The sequence below is a fragment of the Oncorhynchus clarkii genome, chromosome 28 (genome assembly GCF_045791955.1).
Source record: "Oncorhynchus clarkii lewisi isolate Uvic-CL-2024 chromosome 28, UVic_Ocla_1.0, whole genome shotgun sequence".
In the NCBI taxonomy this organism is placed as follows: Eukaryota; Metazoa; Chordata; class Actinopteri; order Salmoniformes; family Salmonidae; genus Oncorhynchus; species Oncorhynchus clarkii.
The window spans coordinates 35,825,199-35,852,035 of NC_092174.1; the positions used below are offsets into that span (position 1 = coordinate 35,825,199).

The 26,837-nt window shown below is 46.0% G+C and overlaps 3 protein-coding genes across 8 annotated transcripts; 2 read left to right on the top strand and 1 right to left on the bottom strand.

The window, feature by feature from the left end:
* Window positions 1-802: 802 nt before the first annotated feature.
* Window positions 803-9,994, top strand: LOC139387492 (semaphorin-4E-like). Its single transcript, XM_071133739.1, has 15 exons — window positions 803-1,100; window positions 2,775-3,459; window positions 3,735-3,880; window positions 4,797-4,856; window positions 4,982-5,080; window positions 5,183-5,282; window positions 5,642-5,752; window positions 5,951-6,102; window positions 6,232-6,407; window positions 6,789-6,945; window positions 7,158-7,380; window positions 7,921-8,036; window positions 8,196-8,359; window positions 8,447-8,499; window positions 8,578-9,994. Exons 2-15 carry the CDS (start codon window positions 3,351-3,353, stop codon window positions 9,252-9,254), a joined length of 2,343 nt encoding a protein of 780 aa, XP_070989840.1. The 5' UTR covers window positions 803-1,100; window positions 2,775-3,350; the 3' UTR covers window positions 9,255-9,994.
* On the bottom strand, window positions 9,947-20,175 carry LOC139387491 (splicing factor Cactin-like). 3 transcript variants are annotated; one of them, XM_071133737.1, is made up of 11 exons: window positions 19,707-20,175; window positions 18,158-18,824; window positions 17,922-18,017; window positions 17,658-17,803; window positions 17,322-17,484; window positions 14,250-14,324; window positions 13,940-14,054; window positions 13,490-13,682; window positions 13,276-13,395; window positions 12,813-13,153; window positions 10,345-12,709 (listed from the first exon to the last, which is right to left on the bottom strand). In XM_071133737.1, the coding sequence occupies exons 1-11, from the start codon at window positions 19,994-19,996 to the stop codon at window positions 12,219-12,221; spliced, it is 2,697 nt and encodes an 898-aa protein (XP_070989838.1). In that variant the 5' UTR covers window positions 19,997-20,175; the 3' UTR covers window positions 10,345-12,218. The 3 variants fall into 3 exon arrangements, 2 of the variants coding, with proteins under 2 accessions (XP_070989839.1, XP_070989838.1); XR_011629173.1 differs by lacking the exon at window positions 14,250-14,324 and having other exon boundaries at window positions 10,414-11,205; window positions 11,835-12,709; window positions 19,707-20,174; XM_071133738.1 differs by lacking the exon at window positions 14,250-14,324 and having other exon boundaries at window positions 9,947-12,709; window positions 19,707-20,174.
* On the top strand, window positions 19,897-26,544 carry LOC139387493 (ubiquitin-conjugating enzyme E2 R1-like). Of its 4 annotated transcripts, none has more exons than XR_011629175.1 (6): window positions 20,669-21,398; window positions 21,749-21,835; window positions 22,025-22,122; window positions 22,966-23,094; window positions 23,686-24,353; window positions 24,398-26,544. XR_011629175.1 is itself a non-coding variant. In XM_071133741.1 (5 exons), exons 1-5 carry the CDS (start codon window positions 21,213-21,215, stop codon window positions 23,897-23,899), a joined length of 714 nt encoding a protein of 237 aa, XP_070989842.1. In that variant the 5' UTR covers window positions 19,897-21,212; the 3' UTR covers window positions 23,900-26,544. The 4 variants fall into 4 exon arrangements, 2 of the variants coding, with proteins under 2 accessions (XP_070989842.1, XP_070989841.1); XR_011629174.1 differs by having other exon boundaries at window positions 20,671-21,398; window positions 23,686-25,237; window positions 26,427-26,544; XM_071133741.1 differs by having other exon boundaries at window positions 19,897-21,398; window positions 23,686-26,544.
* Window positions 26,545-26,837: the final 293 nt, after the last annotated feature.

The window sequence follows — 26,837 nt, forward strand, 5'->3', positions numbered from 1 at the left end:
TGTAAATTAGAAAGTGCAGTTAGATTAACAAGAATTTAAGCTTTCTGGCAATCTCAGATATGTCTATGTCCTGGGACATTTTCTTGTTACTTACAGCCTTATGCTAATCGCATTAGCCTATGTTAGCTCAACCGTCCTGTAGAAGGGACACCGATCCCGAAGTTAAGGCAAAAACGTAAGTAGGTTGGTTGGTTAGGGTTGATGGGTGGGCCTATAACCCAAAGGTTGAGAGTTCAAATCTCATCATGGACAACCTTAGCATTTTAGCTAATTAGCAACTTTAACTACTTACTACTTTCTTGCTACTTTGCAACTACTTAACATGTTAGCTAACCCCTAACTTTAACCCTTAACCTAACTCCTGAACTTTACCCTAACCTTAACCCTAACCCCTAGCCAACATATCACATGTTTTGCACAGTGGAGGCTGGTGAGAGGAGCTATAGGAGGACGAGCTCATTGTAATGTTTCAAATGGAATAAATGGAACGGTATCTCAAACATCATACATATGGAATCCACCTTTGACTCCATTCAATGTCTTCTATTCCAGCCATTACAATGATCCCATCCTCCTATAGCTCCTCCCACCAGTTTTAAAGCACGTTTTACAAATTTGCTACATATTGTACACTTTGCAAATAGTAACATATAAACGAAATTGTAATTCATAGCATAATATACAAAATGGGTGATGGACATCCACAAATTAATACATACCATACAAAATGTAAGATATTATACTAAAAGGAATTGCTCGGAATATATGTACAGAATAATACGAAATGCTCAGAGACCAGGTTGCTCAATCAGGGAGAATAATCTGGCATGCTGACGGAGCCATAGCAGCAGCGGTATCTATTCAGGTCCTTCACCGCGGGATCTGAGCGCCTTAACTTTTCCCAACAATATATCCAACAACAACAGTCCCTTTCAACGGATCCGACAGAGACAGAAGGGGGAACAAGGACAGCCGTTTAGCCACTGCCTCTTTGTGGAAAGCGCTTGGCTGTGGGTTTGTACTGTGTTTGAACCAAAGAGCAACCAGACCTGGGCAGTCTCTTGTACACACTCGAGAAAGAACACCTTTCACCTTTAAAGGTAGGTTTAGTCTCTGATTAATATATTTTTTAAGGTATATTTTTGTTACATTTGTCATAAATGTATAATGGGCATAATGAATTTGAGCCTTGATACGTGTGAACAAATTATAAACTCTCACAAATGCTAAACTACTGCGTGCATTTATTTCTGCCCATATGCACCAGACAGGTGACTGATAGGGGACAGAAGTAGAGTAGCTGTTTCCTGTTTCGAGTTACGCAATAGTTTATAACTTTAACTTGTTTGCCAACAGTTGAGGTATTAGGTATGACATTTTATAATAATTCGTTTTTTAAATGTGTTTTAAATGCAACTTTTATTTAACTAGGCAAGCCAGTAAGAACAAATTATTATTTACAATCACGGCCAAACCCGGACGACGCTCGGGCCATTTGTGCTCGGCCCTATGGGACTCCCAATCACGGCCGGATGTGACACAGTCCACAACGTTACACCCTTCACTACTGAAGTTTGTCAATATGTCAGGGTATAAACTATTTGGACAAAGAAATGCATTAAACTACACAGGAAGGTTTTTTCTGCAGTTGCACCACTCACAGACATGCAAACAGACATGTCTCTTATTAGAGATGTGTCTAAATATGAATGCCATTGGTGTAGCCGCAGCATGTGCAGATGTGTTAACCAATGGAGCCTCTTGCCTCAGGGGGTAGATATGTGAAACATCTGTGACATGCATTATGTGACATGCTGTGACTAATCTGCTACACAACCAGCACTCTGACTAATGACACTCCTGGACACACCCACCGTAGTGGGGAAATCCGATCCTCAAAAGAATTGACTAGCAACATTGCAACATTTACAGAACAAGATTGTACAACTGCCAATGTTCTTGTGATGGTAGACCTGGGTTAGTTGTATTTGTGTGTGTGGACATGTTTAACTACACGTGTGGGGACCAGAAGTCCCCACAACAGTAGCACACAAACCAACATTTGACCAACGGTGGACATTTTTCCACCCCCTACAAGGAAAAAGGCTATTTCTAAGGGTTTTAGGGTTAGAATTAGAGTTGAGGGTTAAAGATTATGTTCGGGTTAGGTTTAGAGGTTAGGGAAAGTAGGATTTTGAATGGAATCAATTGTGTTAGTAAAACAAGACTGTTTGTGTGAATTGAACAATATGTGTTTTTCACAATTTGTACCGCTATTTCCCCTGTCCACACAGGATTTGGTATTCTGTGAGGATCTCTTTTTGTGTGGTTTTGTTAGGTCCAGACGAGCTGAAGTCGACACTCCTGCACCCCACTGAAAGCCTTTCATGCCCTCACATTACCATCACTATGGCTGTGACAGAGTTACTGCTGCGCAGACCGTAGCTCACATCACGCTCTTTAAACATACCTTTCTCTAGCTCTTCTCTTTCTTTCTCTCCCTCAAAATATGTCCCCCCTCTCCAGTGTTTCTCTCGCTTTCTCTCTTGCTCTCTCTCTCTCTCTCTCTCTCTCTCTCTCTCTCAGATGGGCCAAAGCAGTCAGCGGGCCAGTGCCTGCGCCTTTTCCCCATGCTATCCATCTTACCATAGACCCCCCCCCCCGCCCCTCTCTCTCTCTCTCTCAGGTCCGTGCCATCCATCTTACCATAGACCACCCTCCTCACTCTCTCTCGCTCTCTTTCTCTCTCCTCCCTCTCTCTCTCTCTCTCTCAGGTCCGTGCCATCCATCTTACCATGGACTCCCTGCTGACAGAGGCCTGTAGAGAGATCAGAAGCCTGTGCTGGAGACTGGCTCAATCACACAGCCATCTATCCTCTGAACACAAAGTAGGCCTAACACGTAGCCTGGGTCTATGAGTGCCTCCTGCCTTCTCTCTACCGGACTGGGTCTATGAGTGCCTCCTGCCTTCTCTCTACCGGACTGGGTCTATGAGTGCCTCCTGCCTTCTCTCTACCGGACTGGGTCTATGAGTGTCTCCTGCCTTCTCTCTACCGGACTGGGTCTATGAGTGTCTCCTGCCTTCTCTCTACCGGACTGGGTCTATGAGTGCCTCCTGCCTTCTCTCTACCGGACTGGGTCTATGAGTGTCTCCTGCCTTCTCTCTACCGGACTGGGTCTATGAGTGCCTCCTGCCTTCTCTCTACCGGACTGGGTCTATGAGTGTCTCCTGCCTTCTCTCTACCGGACTGGATTTAACACAAACTGGACTGGATTTAACACAGACTGGACTGGATTTCCTTTTAAGAGCCATTTAAGGAACTAAATAACATTTTGACAAGGAATAAGCCATGTATCCTCTAGTGGTCATAAGTTTATTTTGGCTCCTCCCTCTCGCTCTGACGCTGGACGCCCATTCGCCACTGGACTGCGTTCCACGTAAAACTGTACCCTATCATAGTAAGTACTGCTCTTGCATTTAAGTGCATCCATCAATATTTATTCACTGCTTCTGTCTATACTGTTTGTGAATATATCTACATATTATATTACTGCTACAGCTACAACCAGGTGTCATTTGGATTAGGGGAAGGTTTATGTAACTGTCATATGTGTCAAAAACTAGTTTACATAACTATCATCCGGTGTAACTGCAGGTGTCTTTGTGAGTAACTATTGGTGTCACTCCGTACGACTTCCTGTATCATTCAATGTCACTCATTCTGCTGTACTAGGAGAGAATGGTCGTATGTTCGGTGAAGAGGGTGTGTGGAACTACTCCACCATGCTGCTGAGAGAGGACCTGGGTCTGTTGCTGCTGGGAGCCAGGGAGAACATCTACGCCCTGGACATCAACAACATCTCCAACAAGAAGTCCTCCGTAAGAACACTGAAGTATTACAGTTTAACAGATTGTTTTGGCTCTTACACTGACAGCTATGAAATGATGTCCTGGAAGACTCATGTCTCATGTTCAACATGCCTTTGCAGCAGCGACTCTTCCTGGTGTTGGGTTCTAAATGAAGAGTAAAAACTCTTGGACGATTAGAAAATCTCAAACCAAGTTTATTCACCCAATGGGTCACACAGCTGCATAAGACCAAGACATTCACACGAGCATTGGTATTTAACCCTTCCTCCTATGCTGAGTCTCCTGATAAACATCTGAACAGCCAATGCATCTCTGTTGCTAGACAGAACTTTAGTGATATATGTTCTTCCTCACTTCATCTGATCTGACCTCGACCCAAATTCCTCACTCTTCCCCAACTGTCGGCTGTCCTTTTGACTTGTACCAGATTGTGGCCCTTCTCCTTTCCATAGGAGCCCCGGTGTCTAACAATAACATATTCTGACAGTTTAAACACTTTTAAAAACATTACAATACAGTCACAGATTTCACAACACACTGTGTGCCCTCAGGCCCCTACTCCACCACTACCATATATCTACAGTACAAAGTGTGTATAAATGTGTCTGTGCCTATGTTTGTGTGGCTTCACAGTCACAGCTGTTCTATAAGGTGTATTTTTATCTGTTTTTTAAAATCTAATTGTACTGCTTGCGTCAGTTACTTGATGTGGAATAGAGTTCCATGTAGTCATGGCTCTATGTAGTACTGTGCGCCTCTCATAGTCTGTTCTGGACTTGGGGACTGTGAAGAGACTTCTTGTGGGGTATGCATGGGTGGCCGAGCTATGCACCAGTAGTTCAAACAGACAGCTCGGTGCATTCAACATGTCAATACCTCTCGTAAAGTGTTAATCTTCCAACTTTATCTTCCATGTATTTTTCAGGTAAGTTGGAAAGTGACAGAGAAGCAGCAGAAGGAGTGCAGCTCCAAGGGGAAAAATCAGGTCGGTCCAGACCAGTCAGTGAACTGATGCTTTCTCTGCACATTTCATGGTGCTTTCCCGTTTCATTTGTATATACATATGTGCATTCTATGCAGATAGCTAAATAAGTAGATACTGTGTTGCAGATAGAGTGTCAGAATTACATCAGGGTCCTGCATACGATGGAGGATGGTAGGATGTATGTGTGTGGGACTAAGGCCTTCAACCCAGAGTGTGACTACATGGTGAGTCAATGGAACACACAACACTCCTTATGATCAACTCCGGTCATAACCTGTAATAGTAGATATCATTCACAAGTGTACCGCTCATCTCTGTCGTTTCAGTCGTACAAAGACGGAGAGTTGACTCTGGAAAACAAGGCAGAGGATGGCAAAGGGAAGTGTCCCTTCGATCCATTCCAGAGATTCTCTTCCATCATGATCGGTGAGTAACTACTCCGGAATTCTGTCAGGAATCCGGGAATATCAATCTCCTTAAAGTCAGAAAAGGCTAGGTTAAGTGATGCAGGTCTGATATTCCTGATCTGATGGCTTGTTTGAGTTGAACCCTCTAGACCCACAATGCTCTCAGGTGAGGACCTGTGCTCAGGTCATGTCTAGATGGGATACAGCTTTTGTCAATTTGACGTTAAAAGTGTTCTCACTTTGTTAGCTAACCCAAACCCTTTTCCTAAACTTAACCTTCTCCTCAAACCTGCTATGTGAATTATTCTTACCTGCTGCATAAGTTCTCCCAACCTGCTACAAAAAGTATGTTTTTGACAAAAGCTATATCTCTTCTAGACAAAACCCTCTATTCAGCCACATCAATGAACTTCCTGGGTTCTGAGCCTGTGGTGATGCGCAGCTCTCCCTCCTCCATACGCACAGAGTTCAAGAGCTCCTGGCTACACGGTAAGACAGTCTTCTTTCAACTCCCTTTTCTTTATTTTTCAACAAGAGGTTAAGTCTTTATAGCCTGGTCCCCAATCTGTCTGTGCCGTCTTGCCAACTCTTATAATGGAAACATAAGGAGTTGGCAAGACAGCACAAACAGATCCTAGAACAGGTTGAAGTCTTTAGGTTGATGTCTACTACATTTGTCTTTGTCAGAGCCCAACTTCATCTCCATGGCCCAGATGCCAGAGAGTAGGAACAGCTTAACTGGTGACGATGACAAGGTCTACCTGTTCTTCACTGAGACCGCTGTGGAGTACGACTTCTACAGCAAACTGGTGGTGTCCCGCGTAGCACGTGTCTGCAAGGTGTGTGTCCCACGGTGGCATTGAGAATTACTTCTCTCCTTAAAGGGGTTTTGGGTGCTTGTATTCTATGAAGATATACCCTTATTGTCTAATTGCAGCTTCATGTAAATCTCTGTCTCTGTGTCTCAGGGGGACCTTGGGGGCCAGAGGACCCTGCAGAAGAAGTGGACGTCGTTTCTAAAGGCCCGTGTGGACTGTCCTGTTCTGGAATCCCAGCTACCCTACATCATACAGGACACCTACCGCTGGTGTGAGGAGGGAGACTGGAGAAGCTGTGTGTTCTATGCTGTATTCACATCACAGTCGTAAGTTGAACTCTGAAGTGTGTGTATGAGTGTGTGTGTTTTGCTTATGTTGAGCACCACCACGGATGGACCTGACTGTTTTAGTTTGTGTGTGTGGACCTCTCTGCAGTGTGTGTCTCTAATGCTCTGTGTGGTTGTATTCCAGGGACAGGGTGGACCTCTCTGCAGTGTGTGTCTCTAATGCTCTGTGTGGTTGTATTCCAGGGACAGGGTGGACCTCTCTGCAGTGTGTGTCTCTAATGCTCTGTGTGGTTGTATTCCAGGGACAGGGTGGACCTCTCTGCAGTGTGTGTCTCTAATGCTCTGTGTGGTTGTATTCCAGGGAAAGGGTGGACCTCTCTGCAGTGTGTGTCTCTAATGCTCTGTGTGGTTGTATTCCAGGGACAGGGTGGACCTCTCTGCAGTGTGTGCATACAGGGTGTTGGACATCGGCAGGGTGTTCTCCGAGGGGAAGTACAAGACCCCGGTAACCGTGGAAACGTCCTTTGTGAAGTGGGTGATGTACAGTGGTGCCGTGCCCTCCCCCAGACCTGGAGCTGTGAGTCAGACTGACTCTTCTTTTCCTTTTGTCTTCTCTCTCTCTCTCTTCCTGTAACATTTCTTTCATTATGATTTTTATTCACAGTCTATCCCTTCAGATTATCTATAGATTTTCAACAGACCAACCTAACCTTGAAAGTTTCCTGATTAAAGTTGTACGTTCTTCCAGGCTTGAATAAACCCTCCCTCCTCTCCCACTCCCCTTTCCAGTGTATAGATGACGAGGCTCGTAACCAGGGAATCAGTCAAACTCTGGACCTGCCAGACCGGACCCTGCAGTTCATTAGAGACCGGCCCCTCATGGACCAGGCTGTTCTGCCCATGGGAGAGCGCCCCTTGCTGGTCAGGAGAGGCACTGCCTTCACACGCATCATAGTACACAGAACACAGGCCCTGGACGGGAAGAAATACCATGTCATGTTCATAGGCACAGGTGTGTGTTTAATAACTCTGAACCGCTGTGTATGGCTTAGTTGCCCACATACAGTATCAGCACTGATGTGTGTTTAATAACTCTGAATCGCTGTGTATGGCTTAGTTGCCCACATACAGTATCAGCACTGATGTGTGTTTAATAACTCTGAATCGCTGTGTATGGCTTAGTTGCCCACATACAGTATCAGCACTGATGTGTGTTTAATAACTCTGAATCGCTGTGTATGGCTTAGTTGCCCACATACAGTATCAGCACTGATGTGTGTTTAATAACTCTGAATCGCTGTGTATGGCTTAGTTGCCCACATACAGTATCAGCACTGATGTGTGTTTAATAACTCTGAATCGCTGTGTATGGCTTAGTTGCCCACATACAGTATCAGCACTGATGTGTGTTTAATAACTCTGAATCGCTGTGTATGGCTTAGTTGCCCACATACAGTATCAGCACTGATGTGTGTTTAATAACTCTGAATCGCTGTGTATGGCTTAGTTGCCCACATACAGTATCAGCACTGATGTGTGTTTCGTGTCTCAGAGGTTGGCAGCGTGTTGAAAGCGCTTAACTACGATAAGGAGATGTTCATCATCGAGGAAGTGCAGCTCTTCCAGCCCCGTGAGCCAATCAAAGTCCTCCGTTTCTCCAACACAACGGTAACGTAAAGCTCTATTTCTTGTCTGTCGGCAGCTGAAATCTGCTGTACAGTATGTATGGCAGTGTAAAGGGTGTGTGTAACGTACGTGTGTGTGTGTGTGTGTGTGTGTGTGTGTGTGTGTGTGTGTGTGTGTGTGTGTGTGTGTGTGTGTGTGTAGGGTCAGCTGTACGCAGGCTCTGAGTACGGTGCTGTTCAGATGCCGTTTAGTAGCTGTGGTCGTTCTCGCACCTGTGTGGACTGTGTCCTGGCCAGAGACCCTTACTGTGTCTGGGACAGAACTACAGCCCAGTGTATCTCCCTGTCTACAGCTAACACAGACAGGTATGGTGCTGCATAAACCAATTGTACAGAGATCTGATGTACTGTTGGCTAACTCTGTCCCTGAACACCTTCCCGTTTCTGTCTCAGTGAACTGATCCAAAGTTTATGGGTTGGAGACTTCTCTCTCTGCCCCACCTCAGGTGAGTGCATGTGTGTCTATTCTATCTTTTCTGTGTGTGTCTGTCTGTGTGTTTTCTAACCAATACATTCTCTTCCAGACCCTGTGAAGACTGTTAATCAGACCATGTGGCTGGGTGGCAACGTGAAGCTCCAGTGCCCCCCCACTTCCAACCTGGCAGAGACCCACTGGGTGAAAGACTCCCTGCCCCTGCCCTCCTCGCCTCGCAACCAGATCCTCCGAGACAGCCTCCTTATCCTCAACGCCTCTGCCTCTGACACTGGCCGCTACCGCTGTCTGTCCTTGGAGCGTTCCCACAGCGGGAAGTACACCACCACCGTGGCTGAGTACCAGCTTAGAGTAGGTCTAGAAGGGCTCTCACTCAGACCTGAAGCCCGGACCGAGGGCCCTTCCCTGGCAGTGCTGCAGGTGTCAGTGGCCTTCCTAGCGATTCTGCTGGCTGTCCTGCTGTGGTGGAACCTGTACAAGGGACACCTGCCCCTGCCTGGGCCCTGTGGGAGAGTGATAGGAGCAGGGAGAGGGCAGAACCAAGGTGCCCCAGAGGAGGGGGCTGCTCACATTGCCGTCGCCCACCTAGAGGTCTCAGAGCCTGGGGAGGCGGAGAGCAAGGCCCTGGTGTCTGGAGAAGGAAATTGCACCAGTAATAACAACCACTCTACTGGGGAAGTGGCATTAGGAGGGGATGAGGAGGGGGAGGGGGAAGCCAGAGTTACTTTCCCCTCATTGCAGTTTATTGATGATGAATCAGAGATATGATCTTACCGCCAATGGTATTTCAGTTTGCTTTATTTTTTGACTGTACGCAGTCAGTATTCAACGGGACTGAACAGTATGCAGCAGATAAACTGTGACTAGATCGGACCAACACACCTGTAATGTTTTGTACAAAGCGCTTGGAAGAGAACTGTATTGTTTGTGAAACTATGTTTGCGTTCTGCTGACGTGACATCATTGACTGGGTCATCGACTGACAGATTGCTATAACATATATGGTTAGCTGATATGTTAAATACCTATCCGAGCGTTGTAAGATCTGACAGGCGTCAGCAACGCCTGAGCAGAGGAACACACCCTATGATTCTGTTACCAGCCAATCAGACCCAGCTTTTCCTGCTCTAGTGCTGGATTGGTCAAGTTGAACTGTGGTGGTGGGGACTGGTTATCAAACTTGTTTTAGATTTACGAGCACCTAAAGCATTAGAAACTTGTGTGACCCACTCAAATGAACAACCATCTCTGCCGGGTATCCAGGACCCACCTCTAACAAGCACTGAGAGAGAACTACAAGGATAGGTAGGAATTATCCTAATTAAATTAATAGGATTGATATGACAATGTTTTACTCTTATTTTTCTCTTCCACTTTATTCCAGAATGTTTTGTTATGTGGTCCCTCTCTCTCGTGCCATTTCTAACCTGTCGAAGTACGTGCCTTCTCAGGATCCTGTTAACTGTATCGTGTCAGTGTTGTCTTTATTAAAACTCTTTCTACTTTCATTGTTTTTGGTGTCACCAATGTGTGTATATAGAATAGCCAATAGGCTTGACAGGTTTCCACCTGGGGCAGGAGTGGACTTGCTAACATTGGGGGTTAATTAGTCTTAAATGGAACAGCTGTGGATAGGTCAACGTTACAGTTAGGGATGGATTCAATCTGTATCGCTGAAGTTCAGCGCTATAGTGGCCAAATCTTCAATTGAGAAAACATATGCAGAGTTTATGGTGAATGAGATTACAGATGGAATCCTGCCCGTAGCCAATGGTAAAGGAGATACTTTACTCAGTGATTTGTTGACATCCTGACTGAGGCATACTTAATGCCACTGAGGAAAATGTAAGTTAAGATGTTTCTTTGATTGAATGATTTATTAGACAGTTTTACCTCACAGCTCTGATTGCATCAAATGGAAGCCAGCTAGGAAAATAATCTTTAATATGTCATTTCAGAGACAGGTACAGTTGAAGTCAGAAGTTTATATAAGTTTATATATACACTTAGGTTTGAGTCATTAAAACTCAACAAATTTCTTGTTAACAAACTATAGTTTTGGCAAGTCGGTTAGGATATCTACTTTGTGCATGACAAGTAATTTTTCCAACAATTGTTTACAGACAGATTATTTCACTTATAATTCACTGTATCACAATTCCAGTGGGTCAGAAGTTTACATACACTAAATTGACTGTGCCTTTAAACAGGTAGGAAAATTCCAGAAAACGATGTCATGGCTTTAGAAGCTTCTGATAGGCTAATTGACATCATTTGAGTCAATTGGAGCTGTACCTGTGGATGTATTTCAAGGCCTACCATCAAACTCAGTGCCTCTTTGCTTGACATCATGGGAAAATCAAAAGAAATCACACAAAAAAAATTATAATAATTATAGACCTCCACAAGTCTGATTCATCCTTGGGAGCAATTTCCAAACGCCTGAAGGTACCACGTTCATCTGTACAAACAATAGTACACAAGTATAAACACCATGGGACCACGCAGCCGTCATACCACTCAGGAAGGAGACGCATTCTGGCTCCTAGAGATGGACATACTCCGGTGCGAAAAGTGCAAATCAATCCCAGAACAACAGTAAAGGACCTTGTGAAGATGCTGGAGGAAACAGGTACAAAAGTATCTATATCCTCATAACCTGAAAGGCCGCTCAGCAAGGAAGAAGCCACTGCTCCAAAACCGCCATAAAAAAGCCAGACTACAGTTTGCAACTGCACATGGGGACAAAGATCGTACTTTTTGGAGGAATGTCCTCTGGTCTGATGAAACCAAAATAGAACTGTTTGGCCATAATGACCATCGTTATGTTTGGAGGGAAAAGGGGGAGGCTTGCAAGCCGAAGAACACCATCCCAACAGTGAAGCACGGGGGTGGCAGCATCATGTTATGGGTGTGCTTGCTGCAGGAGGGACTGGTGCACTTCCCAAAATAGATGGCTTCATGAGGAAAGAAGGAAAATGATGTGGATATATTGAACATCTCTAGACATCAGTCAGGAAGTTAAGCTTGGTTGCAAAATCGCTTAAGGACAACAAAGTCAAGGTATTGTAGTGGCCATCACAAAGCCCTGACCTCAATCCCATAGAAAATGTGCGGGCAAAACTGAAAAAGTGTGTGCGAGCAAGGAGGCCTACAAACCTGACTCAGTTACACCAGCTCTGTCAGGAGGAATGGGCCAAAACTCACCCAACTTATTATAGGAAGCTTGTGGAAGGCTACCTGAAACGTTTGACCCAAGTTAAACAATTTAAAGTCAATGCTACCAAATACTAATTGAGTGTATGTAAACTTCTGACCCACTGGGAATGTGATGAAAGAAATAAAAGCTGAAATAAATTATTCTCTACTATTATTCTGACATTTCACATTCTTAAAATAAAGTGGTGATCCTAACTGACCGAAGACAGGGAATTTTTACTAGGATGATTAAATGTCAGGAATTGTGAAAAACTGAGTTTAAATGTATTTGGCTGAGGTGAATGTAAACTTCTGACTTCAACTGTACATTGAAAAGCAGTAGCTGATCAAACAAAAATGAAAACCATTCTTTGTGACAACGGAATGGTCTGGGTTGCCGTAGTGATAACAAAGAGAAAGGTTACACCAATAAAAACACAATAGATACAAAGTACATTAACATTGCATATCTATGGTTAAAACCGGGCAGTCAGAGGTTCCCAGTCTGGGTTGGTGTTGGACAGTTAGCCAGTTCTATCTCCTGTAGCGGTACCTCTTGAAGTGGAACCACAGCTGGAAAATCCCATTGGCGAACTGACAGCGGAACCCATGACGGTGAGAGTACTCCCACTCGCGGTTCACGATCTTAAAGGCAATGTCCTCGTACGGCGGGCCCGCGTGGAACCGCAGAACCCCAAAGTCCTTGTTGTCAGGACTGGGTTCTAGGAAGTACTGCGGCGTGGAACGTTTGTTGATCAGATCCGGGTAGAAGATGTTGAACTTGTAGCCCTGGACGATCTTAGGCGGAGGGTTGTCGAAGTCGTAATGCGTCTGGTTATATTTGTTCCACTCAAAGCCTGTGTGGACCCTGTTGAAGAAGCGTGGTTTCCGGGGACGGTATTTGTCGGCCCACAGGTACATCTTGCCCGTTAGGGGAAGCTCCACGCTAAACTGAGCCTCGTCCCCGCCCATGCCCTGTTTGGCACGACGCACAAACTCATCCTCCGCATTCTCATTGGCATCACCTGGAGAACAAGAGGAGAGAGAGAGATGAACATGACGATAGGTAGAGATGTCCGAGTGTTTCTGTGTGTGCGTATATGGGTGTGTTGATGCAAAGCCACTTACCTGTGACGGCGAGCTGTCTGCGTGAGAGGTGTAGTTTTTGTGTGTCTTCGTCAGGTGTGATGGTGTGTGTGTCCAGCGGTAGCTCTGAGGGCAGCAGCAGGGTGGGACTGTAGCGGCCAGAGTCATACTCTGCCTGGCTCTGCTGGATCAAATCCTCCTCGGTCAGAACGGCCTCTACCACCTCACCCTTCTCCTCTCCCTCTTCTCCCTCCTTCTCACCGTCTCCCTCTGTGGATGGGCCTGCCACTTGGTCATCCTTCTCTGTAGCGCTCTTCTGATTGGCAGAAGGGGAGGAAGAGGCGGCGACAGGCTCCTTTGAGGGAAAGTCTTCTTTCTCGGTCCTGTGGAGAAGAAACAGAGGAGGCAAAGGTCAAACCTTGTGTACATGAGCATGTAAAGGAAGAGGTTGAAGGTGGAACCTCTGTGTGTGTGTGTGTGTGTGTGTGTTCGCCCATGTACTCACATATCCTCTTCCTCAGGCTCCTCTTTGATAATGGGGAAGAGAGGCACACTCTCCACTCCCTGCTCCTGTTTCAGCTTGAACAGCTTCTGACGCAACACATCCTGGTGCCTCTCTCTCAACCTATAACACAGATAGGGATGGTTAACACACACACACAGAAATGCCAGAGACCGGTAGGGTAAGCGTGCATACCCACACACACACCGGTCCTCACCGTGCTCGGCCCATGTAGACCCTGACTTGCTGCATCAGACTCTCCCAGTAGCCTATGTCCAGGTTGGATCCCCCAGCTCGGATCTTAGTCTCCATGTTGAGGTTCAGCGCCTGGAGCTGGCTGTACGTCTTTCCCTTAAACACTATCTGAACATCGGTGCTCACTGACGTGTTAATGCCATCACGACGGTCACCTGGGGACGAGGGAGACAAACTCAGAGTGGGGCTGCGCAAGAAATGGCCCCATATTCCCCATAGACTACACTACTTTTGACCAGGGGACCATTTTGGACACATCCTAGGAGAGGGACAAGGGGAGAAATGCCTAGGTGTAGGCACAGAGGATAGAGGTTGATGGTGGAATGCCAAGACAGAATATGGGCCAATGAGAGAGAGCGATACTGAGATGTGACTGTAGTTTGGCCTATCGGAGGTGGTGGTGCTGCTGTACCTGGGCCTTTTCCAGATGCCTCCAGTTTCCGGAGCTTGCTGATCTCGTCCTCTGTGATGGTGGTCATGTCCCTCCAGTAGTCCACATTCTTGCCCTGCTCCAGCTCCATGTACACCTACAGGGAAAAAGCACACACACACACGTCACACACAGACATGTCACACAGTTTCTCTTCCGCTACAAACCACAACTGATAGAAACAGTTCTAAGAACATTGAACAAAGCATCACACAAACACACACACCAGGGTTTCAGTTAGGAAAATGTGGTGCCGGACAAACTGACAGGCAAAACATGTACCGGTATTTACCAGACATCCTAATGCGTTGTCTGTGTGACGCATTAGAGCGGCCACCCAATTCATCTTAACAGAATAGAAATGAGCCTGTAAAGTTGTACAAAAATATAGAACAAAAATATAACAATGTTCTTATACCAAAATGACAAGCAAAACATTTCCCGTTGCATCTTTACCCCTTCTAGAAATCAGAAATGAATATAGATTTTTTTTAAGACGAAAAAGACATTTAGCCTAGAACAAGTCACCTACACAGTAATAAAACTTAAATATAATGTAATTTGTGAACAACCTGTCCTATAGGCTATTTGTATGAACATTTTTATTAATAAAGAAAAAAGAAAAAGAGCTGTTTTCAAATAAAATCTAGGCCTCTCTAATTGAACTTTTAATTTGAAAGAGGCCTAATAAATAACTGGGGAGAGGTGTTGGAGGAACACCAGGGCCGGTCTGCCCCAGTCCCACTGCCATTCAGCACCACAGCAGGGGAAAGAGGCCTAATAAATAACAACTGGGGAGAGGTGTTGGAGGAACACCAGGGCCGGTCTGCCCCAGTCCCACTGCCATTCAGCACCACAGCAGGGGAAAGAGGCCTAATAAATAACAACTGGGGAGAGGTGTTGGAGGAACACCAGGGCCAGTCTGCACCAGTCCCACTGCCATTCAGCACCACAGCAGGGGAAAGAGGCCTAATAAATAACAACTGGGGAGAGGTGTTGGAGGAACACCAGGGCCGGTCTGCACCAGTCCCACTGCCATTCAGCACCACAGCAGGGGAAAGAGGCCTAATAAATAACAACTGGGGAGAGGTGTTGGAGGAACACCAGGGCCGGTCTGCACCAGTCCCACTGCCATTCAGCACCACAGCAGGGGAAAGAGGCCTAATAAATAACTGGGGAGAGGTGTTGGAGGAACACCAGGGCCGGTCTGCACCAGTCCCACTGCCATTCAGCACCACAGCAGGGGAAAGAGGCCTAATAAATAACAACTGGGGAGAGGTGTTGGAGGAACACCAGGGCCGGTCTGCCCCAGTCCCACTGCCATTCAGCACCACAGCAGGGGAAAGAGGCCTAATAAATAACAACTGGGGAGAGGTGTTGGAGGAACACCAGGGCCGGTCTGCACCAGTCCCACTGCCATTCAGCACCACAGCAGGGGAAAGAGGCCTAATAAATAACTGGGGAGAGGTGTTGGAGGAACACCAGGGCCGGTCTGCACCAGTCCCACTGCCATTCAGCACCACAGCAGGGGAAAGAGGCCTAATAAATAACAACTGGGGAGAGGTGTTGGAGGAACACCAGGGCCGGTCTGCACCAGTCCCACTGCCATTCAGCACCACAGCAGGGGAAAGAGGCCTAATAAATAACTGGGGAGAGGTGTTGGAGTTACACCAGGGCCGGTCTGCACCAGTCCCACTGCCATTCAGCACCACAGCAGGGGAAAGAGGCCTAATAAATAACAACTGGGGAGAGGTGTTGGAGGAACACCAGGGCCGGTCTGCCCCAGTCCCACTGCCATTCAGCACCACAGCAGGGGAAAGAGGCCTAATAAATAACAACTGGGGAGAGGTGTTGGAGGAACACCAGGGCCAGTCTGCCCCAGTCCCACTGCCATTCAGCACCACAGCAGGGGAAAGAGGCCTAATAAATAACAACTGGGGAGAGGTGTTGGAGGAACACCAGGGCCAGTCTGCCCCAGTCCCACTGCCATTCAGCACCACAGCAGGGGAAAGAGGCCTAATAAATAACAACTGGGGAGAGGTGTTGGAGGAAAACCAGGGCCGGTCTGCCCCAGTCCCACTGCCATTCAGCACCACAGCAGGGGAAAGAGGCCTAATAAATAACAACTGGGGAGAGGTGTTGGAGGAACACCAGGGCCAGTCTGCCCCAGTCCCACTGCCATTCAGCACCACAGCAGGGGAAAGAGGCCTAATAAATAACAACTGGGGAGAGGTGTTGGAGGAACACCAGGGCCAGTCTGCCCCAGTCCCACTGCCATTCAGCACCACAGCAGGGGAAAGAGGCCTAATAAATAACAACTGGGGAGAGGTGTTGGAGGAACACCAGGGCCGGTCTGCCCCAGTCCCACTGCCATTCAGCACCACAGCAGGGGAAAGAGGCCTAATAAATAACAACTGGGGAGAGGTGTTGGAGGAACACCAGGGCCGGTCTGCCCCAGTCCCGCTGCCATTCAGCACCACAGCAGGGGAAAGAGGCCTAATAAATAACAACTGGGGAGAGGTGTTGGAGGAACACCAGGGCCGGTCTGCCCCAGTCCCACTGCCATTCAGCACCACAGCAGGGGAAAGAGGCCTAATAAATAACAACTGGGGAGAGGTGTTGGAGGAACACCAGGGCCGGTCTGCCCCAGTCCCACTGCCATTCAGCACCACAGCAGGGGAAAAAGGCCTAATAAATAACAACTGGGGAGAGGTGTTGGAGGAACACCAGGGCCAGTCTGCCCCAGTCCCACTGCCATTCAGCACCACAGCAGGGGAAAGAGGCCACAAAATAAAACAATTATCAGCCTGATGTTGGATAAGTAAATAACTTCATTAAGGCTGGTTCATTGATAGAAATCTTATTTTACAACGCTCCAGTGAAGCGAGGCCCGCGCCATGCATTTATGAAAGTGCTTGTTTCCAGAGATCAAATGATATCTCTCTTTACAGTTATACTGGATGATAATAAATGATGTTTATTATAATTTGACCTATCTTGGGGTCGTGACTCACGTCATGTGTGATATACGTGGCTTATTGATAACTACTCTGTTTCCTACTATAGACCGTTGGCTGCCTAGTGATTGAAACATTTTAACTGATGTGAATAGTTGGCACACACCCTACACTAATGTCCCAGCAGCTTGCGGATTTATTATGAAGTATATTTGTTTGCCTTAGAAGTTGGAGAATATCCACCGGTATTTCCATCAATGAATAAATAAAAGCATTTTTTCACAATGGATGTTTTTTGTGTGCTTTTTTACAATTTGGCCAGTAACAATTTTATTTATCCGCTTTTCTTATTTTACCAAATGTCGGAATTTACCGTCTAACGGAAACCCTGACACACACACACACACCTTGATGTCTTCAAGCAGGTCGTCCATGTCAGTGACGGTGAGTCCATTGAGGAAGGTGTAAGGTTCGTGCATCTCCACAGCCAGGTCGTCATCCTCAGCACTGATGTACTTAGCTAACAGGTCTATGGGCTTAGCACGGCCGTCACGGATACGGATCTTAGACCTAAACACACAAACATATATTAGTTAGAGGTCTCCACACAAATCCACAACAGCAAACACCAGAGCAGTGAGATGTTGTTTATGTACCAGGCTGTTTTCAAGTGAGTATATGGAACCATGTGAGGTTGAGGGTTAGGGTTACAGGGGGACAGTAATGAAGGTATCACCACTCACCGTAGCTTGGCCTGGTGCAGGTGGAAGTTATCCTCTTGTTCTGCCCAGGTTTTGAAATGCTCTGCCTCTTTCTCTCTCTGCAGCATCTCTAGCTCCGTCTCTCTCATGGCCTTCTCTCTCTCCCTCTCCAGTCGCAGCTGCTTCACCTAAACACAGACAGACACACTTATACACAGTTCCTGCTCTTGCATTGCATTCTCCATAAGCACATACATTCCTGAACCTATTAAACACACATCAGCTCGTTTTTGCATAGAAGCATACCTTCTGCAGTTCTCTACGATTCTCCTCCTGGATGTGTTTGTTTCTGTCTTTCAGGTCCTTCTCACCCAGATGGCCAATGCCCTTCCTGTCTAGAGCCTGACCACACCACCACCACCACAGAAACACAGATTATTCAGAGCCTGGTCAGATGTAACCACTGTATTTCTAAAAGGAGGGTGTTGATAGTCCCACATACATCCATTTCTCAAGTGCCCACTCTCCACTCCCTCTCTTACCTTCTGCCATTTGAAGGTGCCCAGCAGGTTGTTGTCTCCAAAGGGGTTGTCTGCATTGGTATAGCCCATGTACTCCTCACTCCAGCCCATCTTCTCCCTCTTCTTCCTCTCCTTGGCCTCCTTCTTGGCCAGTCGTCTGGCCCTCTTCTCCTCTGGGGTCTCCAGGGCCTTCAGCATCTCTCTCTGGTTCTTCTTCTCATCTCGGACCGAGGGTCCAGCCTCTCCAGACCCCGGGCTGCCTCCACGGGCCCCGCCCTCCGACCCAGAGCTCTTAGACGAGTCAGAGGAGCCAGAGCGACGTCTTTTCCTATCTTTGTCCCTACCTCTGCTTCCCTCTCTCCTCCCACGGTTTTCACTCCTCCGGCTGCTTCTCTCTCTGTCTTGACTACTCTCCTCACCTCGGCTTGGGTCCCTCTCTCTGCTTTTCATCCTCTCCCTGATCTGTCGTTCCCTCTCTCTGCTAGGGCTTCTGCTCCCTCTGTCTGCACTCCTCTGCCATCTCCTCTCCCGGTCAATGCTCCCCCCATCCCTCACTCTCTTCCGGTCTGCACTGGACCCTAAATCGGACTGGGACTGGCTCCAGCCCCTCCTCTTCTCTCCTTTGTCTTCTCTTCTGCCTTTCTTTTTCTCTCTTTCCTTCCTCTCCTTTGGATCATCTGAGTCAGAGCTGATGGATAGAAAAATGTAGTTGCAGACATGTGATTTCTTGATTAATATTGTACTTGTTTGACATTTTGCTGCACTGTTATGCGCTAGTAAAACATGCAAAGTTGGAAGCACAGTATTGTATTAGCATTAAGATTTCCCTTCACTAGAAATAAGGGGCCTACCCCGAACCATGAAAAACAGCCCCAGACCGTTATTCCTCCTCCACCAAACTTTATAGTTGGCACTATGCATCTGCCAAACCCAGATTCATTCGTCAGACTGCTAGATGGTGAAGCATGAGTCATTACTCAGGAGAACACGTTTCCACTGCTCCAGAGTCCAATGGCAGCGAGCTTCACACCACTCCAGCCGAAGCTTGTCATTGCGCATGGTCTTAGGCTTGTGTGCGGCTGCTCGGCCATGGAAACCCATTTCATGAAGCTCCCAACGAAGAGTTATTGTGCTGACGTTGCTTCCAGAGGCAGTTTGGAACTCAGTAGTGAGTGTTGCAACCGAGGACAGACGATTTTTATGGGCTATGCGCTTCAGCGGTCCCATTCTGTGTGTTTGTGTGACCTACCACTTCGCAGATGACCCATTGTAGCGCCTAGAATTTTCCACGTCACAATAACAGCACTAACAGCTGACCGGGGCAGTTCTAGCAGGGCACACATTTGATGAACTAACTTGTTGGAAAGGTGGAATCCTACCACGGTACAACGTTGAAAGTCACTGAGTGTTTGTCTATGGAGATTGTATGGCTGTGTGTTCGATTTTATACGCCTGTCAACAACGCGTGTGGATAAAATAGCCGAATCCACTCATTTGAAGAGTCCACATACCTTTGGCCATGTAGAATACATGCATTTTTACTTAATATAACTTAACCTGTCATGTTTACCTGGATCGGTCTTTTGACTTGCCCTTCAGTTTACGTCTCTTGTCGTTGTCTGAGTCGCTTCTCGACCCGGGATGGCCTCTGCTAGGCGGCCATTGTCGCCCCGCAGATCCACCACTGCTGTCCGAGCTTCCGCTCTCAGAACGCGCAAGTCTCCGGGGATTTTGATTCCGACCCACGGACCGACTCCGGCATCTCTTCTCTTCGGGTGATCGTGATCTACTTATTTTGGACCTGTTTCGGTTCCGACTACGAGAGCCAGAACGGGACCGATGATACTTTTTCGGACCCATGGCAAATGGGTTTCCAAAACGTTGTGGTCCGTTCTACGTCGCGTAAATCGGAGCTGTATAATGATTTTTGTTCGCAGCACACAACTGTAATGTATTTGACGTGAAGAATCGTTAGGACGATTACAAACCTAAATATTAACTTAAAAAACACGAAGGGATCCCCTCTCATACTAACGTTTATAATGATTTTGTTCGCATTTGTTGTTTTAATTCTCAGGCATATTTAAAGCCAACCGCTGGGACTTGCATTGAGCCCCGGCGCAGTTTGTAAACGTCATATTCTAATCTAATTGATCATTTGGAGAATGGTGGCATAGAACGTCAATGTGCCTTTCCCAAATATTTTATCATGATGAATTAAATCTGACCACTACACCCCATCTATAGGTATGTCGTCAAGGCATGTTTTAGTTTCCACGTAAATTGGCATCGAAAAGGCAAAACAAGGTCCGTGACGTTGTACGTGTCACACTATTGGCTATACTCCAGAAATGTCTTGTGTAGTTCTTAAAACCCACCCGAACAAAAACAAGTAGTAAAAAACATGCTATTCTCAATTCATTGAAATAGTTTTACAATAAACATGGTGATTACAATGGATACTTTTTGCACCGCTGACATGAGAATTTTATGCTAATGGTTACATCGGAACTACATTTCCCAGAGGGTACTACAATCTTATTGACTGTTTTGAGAGGAGAGGAGACTGCTTTCAACTCTCATAATTTATAGCCAGCAGGAACACATCGTTGGGCATTTTTTAAATTTATGTTTGTATCGTCTTTAGCTGGTCCATAACGATTTTTTGTATAACTATCAGTTTCAAAGTAACATTTAAAAAATATATATTCATTGTCACTGCACCAATAACTAGCAGCTTGTGCTAACTAGCTTGCTTCACGGTTTAGCTAGGTCGGTGAGTCTAGTTAGTTACTAAAATACCAACACATTGTTTTAGGTATGAGGTTTTTTTAATTAGTTATTTGATACTGATAACTAGCTAGATAACAGATATTGCGCGATTTCAAAACAAAACAAACTACTTGAATCAAAAGAGAGGTTAACTAACTAGCCATTGTGCGCATCGAGGAAATCGAAACAAAGAAAACGTTTTTAGTTTTGCTGGATCAGCTGGCTCGCTAGGTTGCTAGCTGTGTTGTAAACGACGACGTTCCCCGCCAAACGTTAGCAATATTAACTAGTTGGCTATCTTGCCATGGCGCAACATGGTCCTGTTCACGTAGCAAGCTCACAAAAAGCATTAATGCTAGAAATGAAGAGCCTTCAAGAGGAGCCAGTCGAGGGCTTCAAAATAACATTGGTCGATGAAGCAGATCTCTACAATTGGGAAGTGGCAATTTTTGGACCTCCTAACACTCACTATGAAGGGGGCTATTTCAAGGTAAGGCCGAGGTATAGCTAACTAAATTCACTTGTTTTGTTAACTGTCTTAGATACACTAATCCTAGCTTGTTTTGTTAGCTTGTTAGCTAACATGCGCTATGGTCAACTACATGGTTGGATTCCGTTAGTAGTAGGCCCGTAAACGTAACATCGCATCTGTTTTCTATTGCTGTACTTCCAGCCTACAGTGGCACTGTCAAACCTATTTCTGGGTCAGGCTGTTGTTGTTCTCGGATATGTTCTACTCAACATCAGGTTTACCATTGAATCGGGTTAGGTCCCACAGACGCATGTTAGGACATATTGCTGACATGTTGATATATGACTTTCTCTCTGTGTGTCCCACAGGCTCGTATCAAGTTCCCCGTTGACTACCCCTACTCGCCACCTGCCTTTCGTTTCCTCACCAAGATGTGGCACCCCAACATCTATGAGGTAAGGGATCACTGACCCAATTCTAGAAAAATAGTCAAACTTAAGGTAATTCATTTTCAAACAAATGTCATGGTCCTAATCTGAATTTTTATTGCTCTCTATAGGTGGCTTAATCCTAGTCACACCTGTCATTTGTGGGCATAAGTACAGTGTTTGTGTATGTTAATTTTAGCATCTCCCTTGTGTTAGAATGGGGATGTATGTATATCCATTCTGCACCCTCCAGTTGATGACCCTCAGAGTGGGGAGCTGCCATCTGAGAGGTGGAACCCTACCCAGAACGTCAGGTACACGCCCTCTCAGTATGTTCTCTCATCTCCCCGTCTCTCTCTCTCGTCTCGACGTGTCTCTCTCCTACAATCTCTCTCTCTCGTCTCTCTCTCTCCTCCCCTTCTCTCTCTCTTTCTCCTCCCCTATTCGCTCTCTCTTTCTCCTCCCCTTCGCGCTCTCTCTCCTGTTGTGCTGTGTCACGCATACCCAGATAACATGACATGTTGAACCTCTCCATGACTTCCTGGAAGTGAATAGGAATCATACTAGCCAAACCCCAAGTCAACCTGTAGAACCTATGCAGATCAGAGAAATTTAATTTGTTATAAGCAGTGTGGTGACACGTCCACCTAGCCTATCAGAGGACAAGCACTCCTGTTACACTGTGGTTTACCCAGTTACAAGTTTACTATAAGTCAAGTTGACAAACATTTATTTATTTGAGTTCTTAAATTAGAAGTAGTAAATCAAATCCATATTTCATTTGACATATGCGCCGGTGTAGACCTTCCCGTGAAATGCTTACTTACTAGCCATTAACCAACAATGCCGTTTTAAGAAAATATTTACTTTAGTTTATTTAGTAACACAAAATGACAATGATGCGGCTATATACAGGGGGTACCGGTACTGAGTCAATGTGCGGGGGTAAAGGTTAGTCGAGGTCATTTGTAGGTCTTATTTTTATCAGCACTGTTTTAGGTTTATATCGATGGGTTGACACATTTCAGAAGTCTTACTTTGCAGAAATATCCTAGCCTGCATCCCACAAAGCAGGATCTATGAGCCAACCAGCTAACTCTGATAGACAAAGCCTTGTGCTACTTTCTGAAACCCAACCCGGTTTGTGTATTCTGTAGGACCATCCTTCTGAGTGTGATCTCTCTGCTGAACGAGCCCAACACCTCCTCCCCGGCCAACGTGGACGCCTCCGTCATGTACCGCAAGTGGAGGGACAGCAAGGACAGAGAGTACAGCGAGATAATCAGGTTGGTAAACATATGCGCAAGGACAGAGAGTACAGCGAGATAATCAGGTCGGTAAACATATGCACAAGGACAGAGAGTACAGCGAGATAATCAGGTCTGTAAACATATGCACAAGGACAGAGAGTACAGCGAGATAATCAGGTCTGTAAACATATGCACAAGGACAGAGAGTACAGCGAGATAATCAGGTCGGTAAACATATGCACAAGGACAGAGAGTACAGCGAGATAATCAGTTCGGTAAACATATGCACAAGGACAGAGAGTACAGCGAGATAATCAGGTCGGTAAACATATGCACAAGGACAGAGAGTACAGCGAGATAATCAGTTCGGTAAACATATGCACAAGGACAGAGTACAGCAAGATAATCAGGTCGGTAAACATATGCACAAGGACAGAGAGTACAGCGAGATAATCAGGTCGGTAAACATATGCACAAGGACAGAGAGTACAGCGAGATAATCAGTTCGGTAAACATATGCACAAGGACAGAGTACAGCAAGATAATCAGGTCGGTAAACATATGCACAAGGACAGAGAGTACAGCACACACACTTCTTCAGACCCTCTATCTCTGTGTGTGTCTCAGGAAGCAGGTGTTGGCCACTAAGGCTGAAGCGGAGCGCGACGGGGTGAAGGTCCCCACAACACTGGCTGAATACTGTGTCCGCACACGCGCCCCGCCCCCTGACGAGGGCTCCGACCTCTTCTACGACGATTACTATGACGACGAGGATCTGGAGGACGAAGACGAGGACGACTGCTGCTATGATGAAGACGACTCTGGGACGGAGGAGTCGTGACACGTCCTACCTGGGAACCTGGATGGCCGACGCGTGCGTTCCCTGAACTCTCCTCCCGTAGGAGAGACTTTTCAGGAAGGACTACTTCACATATTTTAAACCTCTCACTTTTTCTATCCTCAGAATCCAAGCACACTGTCATCTGTGCAAAGTCTGCACCTGTTATTTGCAGGAAGTATCGACTAAAATGAAACTAAAGTCGACATGCTACCTTATGACCCTGTTTGACTATCTGGAAAAAGCAGGTGTAACCACTTGGTAAATCAGGCACATGAGTTGGCCGCCTCCTAGTTCACTCACACCTATAGTCAGAAAGTGTTTTGCCTGAACAGGCGACTGAAGGCTTCACCTGTCATGGTGTCTGTGTGAGCGACACGCCACTGAACTTACAGCAGAACTTATGTATCTCCAAGATGAGGTTCTGTCTGGCTTCGCTCCTCCCTTACATTTTTGTGCGAGGGGAAAACTGACTGTCAACATGGTGTTTCTGCATGTCAGACATCTTGTACACAATCATACATGCCAGAATACTGGTTTGATTGAATTTAGAAAAAAAATACTTTTCTGATCATGGAGACACCAATGATGATTGTGGACCCCAGGATGCACTTGAGCTGCGGGCCAAACCCAGTTTGAATGTTTTAGCAGCGTTTCAACAACATTTTGCTGGCCTAGCCGTAACTGTCTGAGGTGTTTTTCTGTTTGAGAGTGGAGTGAGTGATTCTAAAGCACTCAATGTAACGTTGTCGTGGCAACTGGTTCTCCTGCATCTGGACAGAATTCTCATACCCATACCTTTCTCCTCAAGGTTCTCCTCTGCAAAGGATGATGGAGCCAGAGACAAGTCTTTGGTGTAGCCCAGCAACTGTATGGAGAAGGGGGAAAAGTGCTTATGGGTTTAGTGTAATGATTTGCTGTTTCCTGTTTTTATTCTCCTTTCATTGAGAATTATGCCAGTAGTCTTTGTTAGAGAATGATTTAAAATGTCCTTGGGTCATAGTCGATCTTTGTGGTTTTCTGTAGGAAGATTGTGTATCTCTGTTGAAAATATGTTGTGGCACTATCAGTCAGCAAGCCTCGGGAATTGGGGAAAGAAGATGGCTGCCACTTTTGTTTTTACTTTTGTGTGTGCACGTGGAGGGTGCTATCATGAATCTCCAAGTAGAGATGTGTTTGCGTGTGTTAATCAGCAATATTGGATGTTGCATTTATTCTAATTTGGCTTAATTTAACTTTAACTCTCAGGATATTTAAGAATGAGAAAAAATTGAGAATTTTTAAGATAAAGTGGTCTCTTTCCTGGTGGGCTTCAGAGATATACTATATATACAAAAGTATGTGGACACTCCTTCAAATTAGTGGATTTGGCTATTTCAGCCACGCCCGTTGCTGACAAGTGTATGAAATCGAGCACATAGCCATGCAATTTTCATAGACAAACACTGGCAGTAGAATGGCCTTACTGAAGAGCTCAGTAACTTTCAACGTGGCACTGTCATAGGATGCCACCTTTCCAACAAGTCAATTTGTCACATTTCTGACCTGCTAGAGCTGCCCTGGTCAACTGTAAGTGCTGTTATTGTGAACTGGAACTGTCTAGGAGCAACAACGGCTCAGCCGCGAAGTCGTAGTCCACACAAGCTCACAGAACGGGACAGCAGAGTGCTGAAGCGCATAACAATCACCTGTCCTCTCGGTTACAACACTCACTACCGAGTTCCAAACTGCATCTGGAAGCAACGTCAGCACAATAACTCTTCGTTGGGAGCTTCATAAAATGGGTTTTCATGGCCGAGCAGCCATTGCCTAAGATTATGCGCAAAGCCAAGCTTCGGCTGGAGTGGTGTGAAGCTCGCCGCCATTGGACTCTGGAGCAGTGAAAACGTGTTCTCTGGAGTGATGAATCGCGCTTCACCATCTGGCAATCCGACGGACGATTCTGGTTTGCAGATGCTAGGAGAACGCTACCTGCCCCAATGCATAGTGCCAACTGTAAAGTTTGGTGGATGAGGAATAGTGGTCTCGGGCTAAGTTTCATGGTTCAGGCTAGGACCCTTAGTTCCAGTGAAGGGAAATCTTAGCGCTACATCATACAATGACATTCTAGACGATTCTGTGCTTCCAACTTTGTGGCAACAGTTTGGGGAACGCCCTTTTCTGTTTCAGCATGACAATGTCCCCGTGCACAAAGCAAGGTCCAAACAGAAATGGTTTGTCGAGATCGGTGTGGAAGAACTTGACTGGCCTGCACAGAGCTCTGACCTCAACCCCATCAAACACCTTTGGGATGAATTGGAACATTGACTGCGAGCCAGACCTAATCGGCCAAAATCAGTGTCTGACCTCAGTCATGGTCTTGTGGCTGAATGGAAGCAAGTACCCCACAGCAATGATCGAACATCCAGTGGAACACCTTCCCGGAAGAGTGGAGGCTGTTTTAGCATCAAAGGGGGGGACCAACTCCATATTAATGCCCATGATTTTGGAATGAGATGTTCGACGAGCAGGTGTCCACATACTTCTGTAGTTTACAGTGACATGTACCTTTACTGATCTGCACCTGTGGCTATATGGACCATCACTTTTTCATTTTTTGTTGTTTTTGGCCAATTTAAAACTGGAAAAATAAAGCTCTTTATTGGAAACAAGTTTTATTTTGTCCCTTCTACCCCCATGTGAAATATACAGCATGCATCACAACAGTACAAATCTCCTGTTGACCAATTTACACAAGATTTTAATTCTGCGTTAACCAAGACTAATTATAGTGTAACAATAGTGTGTACTTTCTATTGTGCATCAACCACAGATTGAAGTTCAGCTACTACTTTTTGAATAGGCCTACTGTTTAATTAGAATGCATTTTAGACATTCACAATTAAGGTGTTGTGCCTTTATCCAAAATAAATATGCAACGTAAGGAAAAGGTTTACTGTAA

What these genes read in the sequence shown, in the direction of transcription:
- LOC139387492 (XM_071133739.1), top strand. Translation starts at nt 3,351, where the DNA reads ATGTATCCTCTAGTGGTCATAAGTTTATTTTGGCTCCTCCCTCTCGCT. An exon ending in CAAGAGCTCCTGGCTACACG is followed by an intron (nt 5,753 to 5,950) that starts GTAAGACAGTCT and finishes TGTCTTTGTCAG; the next exon opens with AGCCCAACTTCATCTCCATG. An exon ending in CTCTCTCTGCCCCACCTCAG is followed by an intron (nt 8,500 to 8,577) that starts GTGAGTGCATGT and finishes ATTCTCTTCCAG; the next exon opens with ACCCTGTGAAGACTGTTAAT.
- LOC139387491 (XM_071133737.1), bottom strand. Translation starts at nt 19,996, where the DNA reads ATGGGTCCGAAAAAGTATCATCGGTCCCGTTCTGGCTCTCGTAGTCGG. An exon ending in GCACCTTCAAATGGCAGAAG is followed by an intron (nt 18,018 to 18,157) that starts GTAAGAGAGGGA and finishes TGGTGTGGTCAG; the next exon opens with GCTCTAGACAGGAAGGGCAT. An exon ending in ACCTGCTTGAAGACATCAAG is followed by an intron (nt 14,325 to 17,321) that starts GTGTGTGTGTGT and finishes ACAACTTTACAG; the next exon opens with GCTCATTTCTATTCTGTTAA.
- LOC139387493 (XM_071133740.1), top strand. Translation starts at nt 21,213, where the DNA reads ATGGCGCAACATGGTCCTGTTCACGTAGCAAGCTCACAAAAAGCATTA. An exon ending in GGCACCCCAACATCTATGAG is followed by an intron (nt 21,836 to 22,024) that starts GTAAGGGATCAC and finishes CCCTTGTGTTAG; the next exon opens with AATGGGGATGTATGTATATC. An exon ending in GAGTACAGCGAGATAATCAG is followed by an intron (nt 23,095 to 23,685) that starts GTTGGTAAACAT and finishes TGTGTGTCTCAG; the next exon opens with GAAGCAGGTGTTGGCCACTA.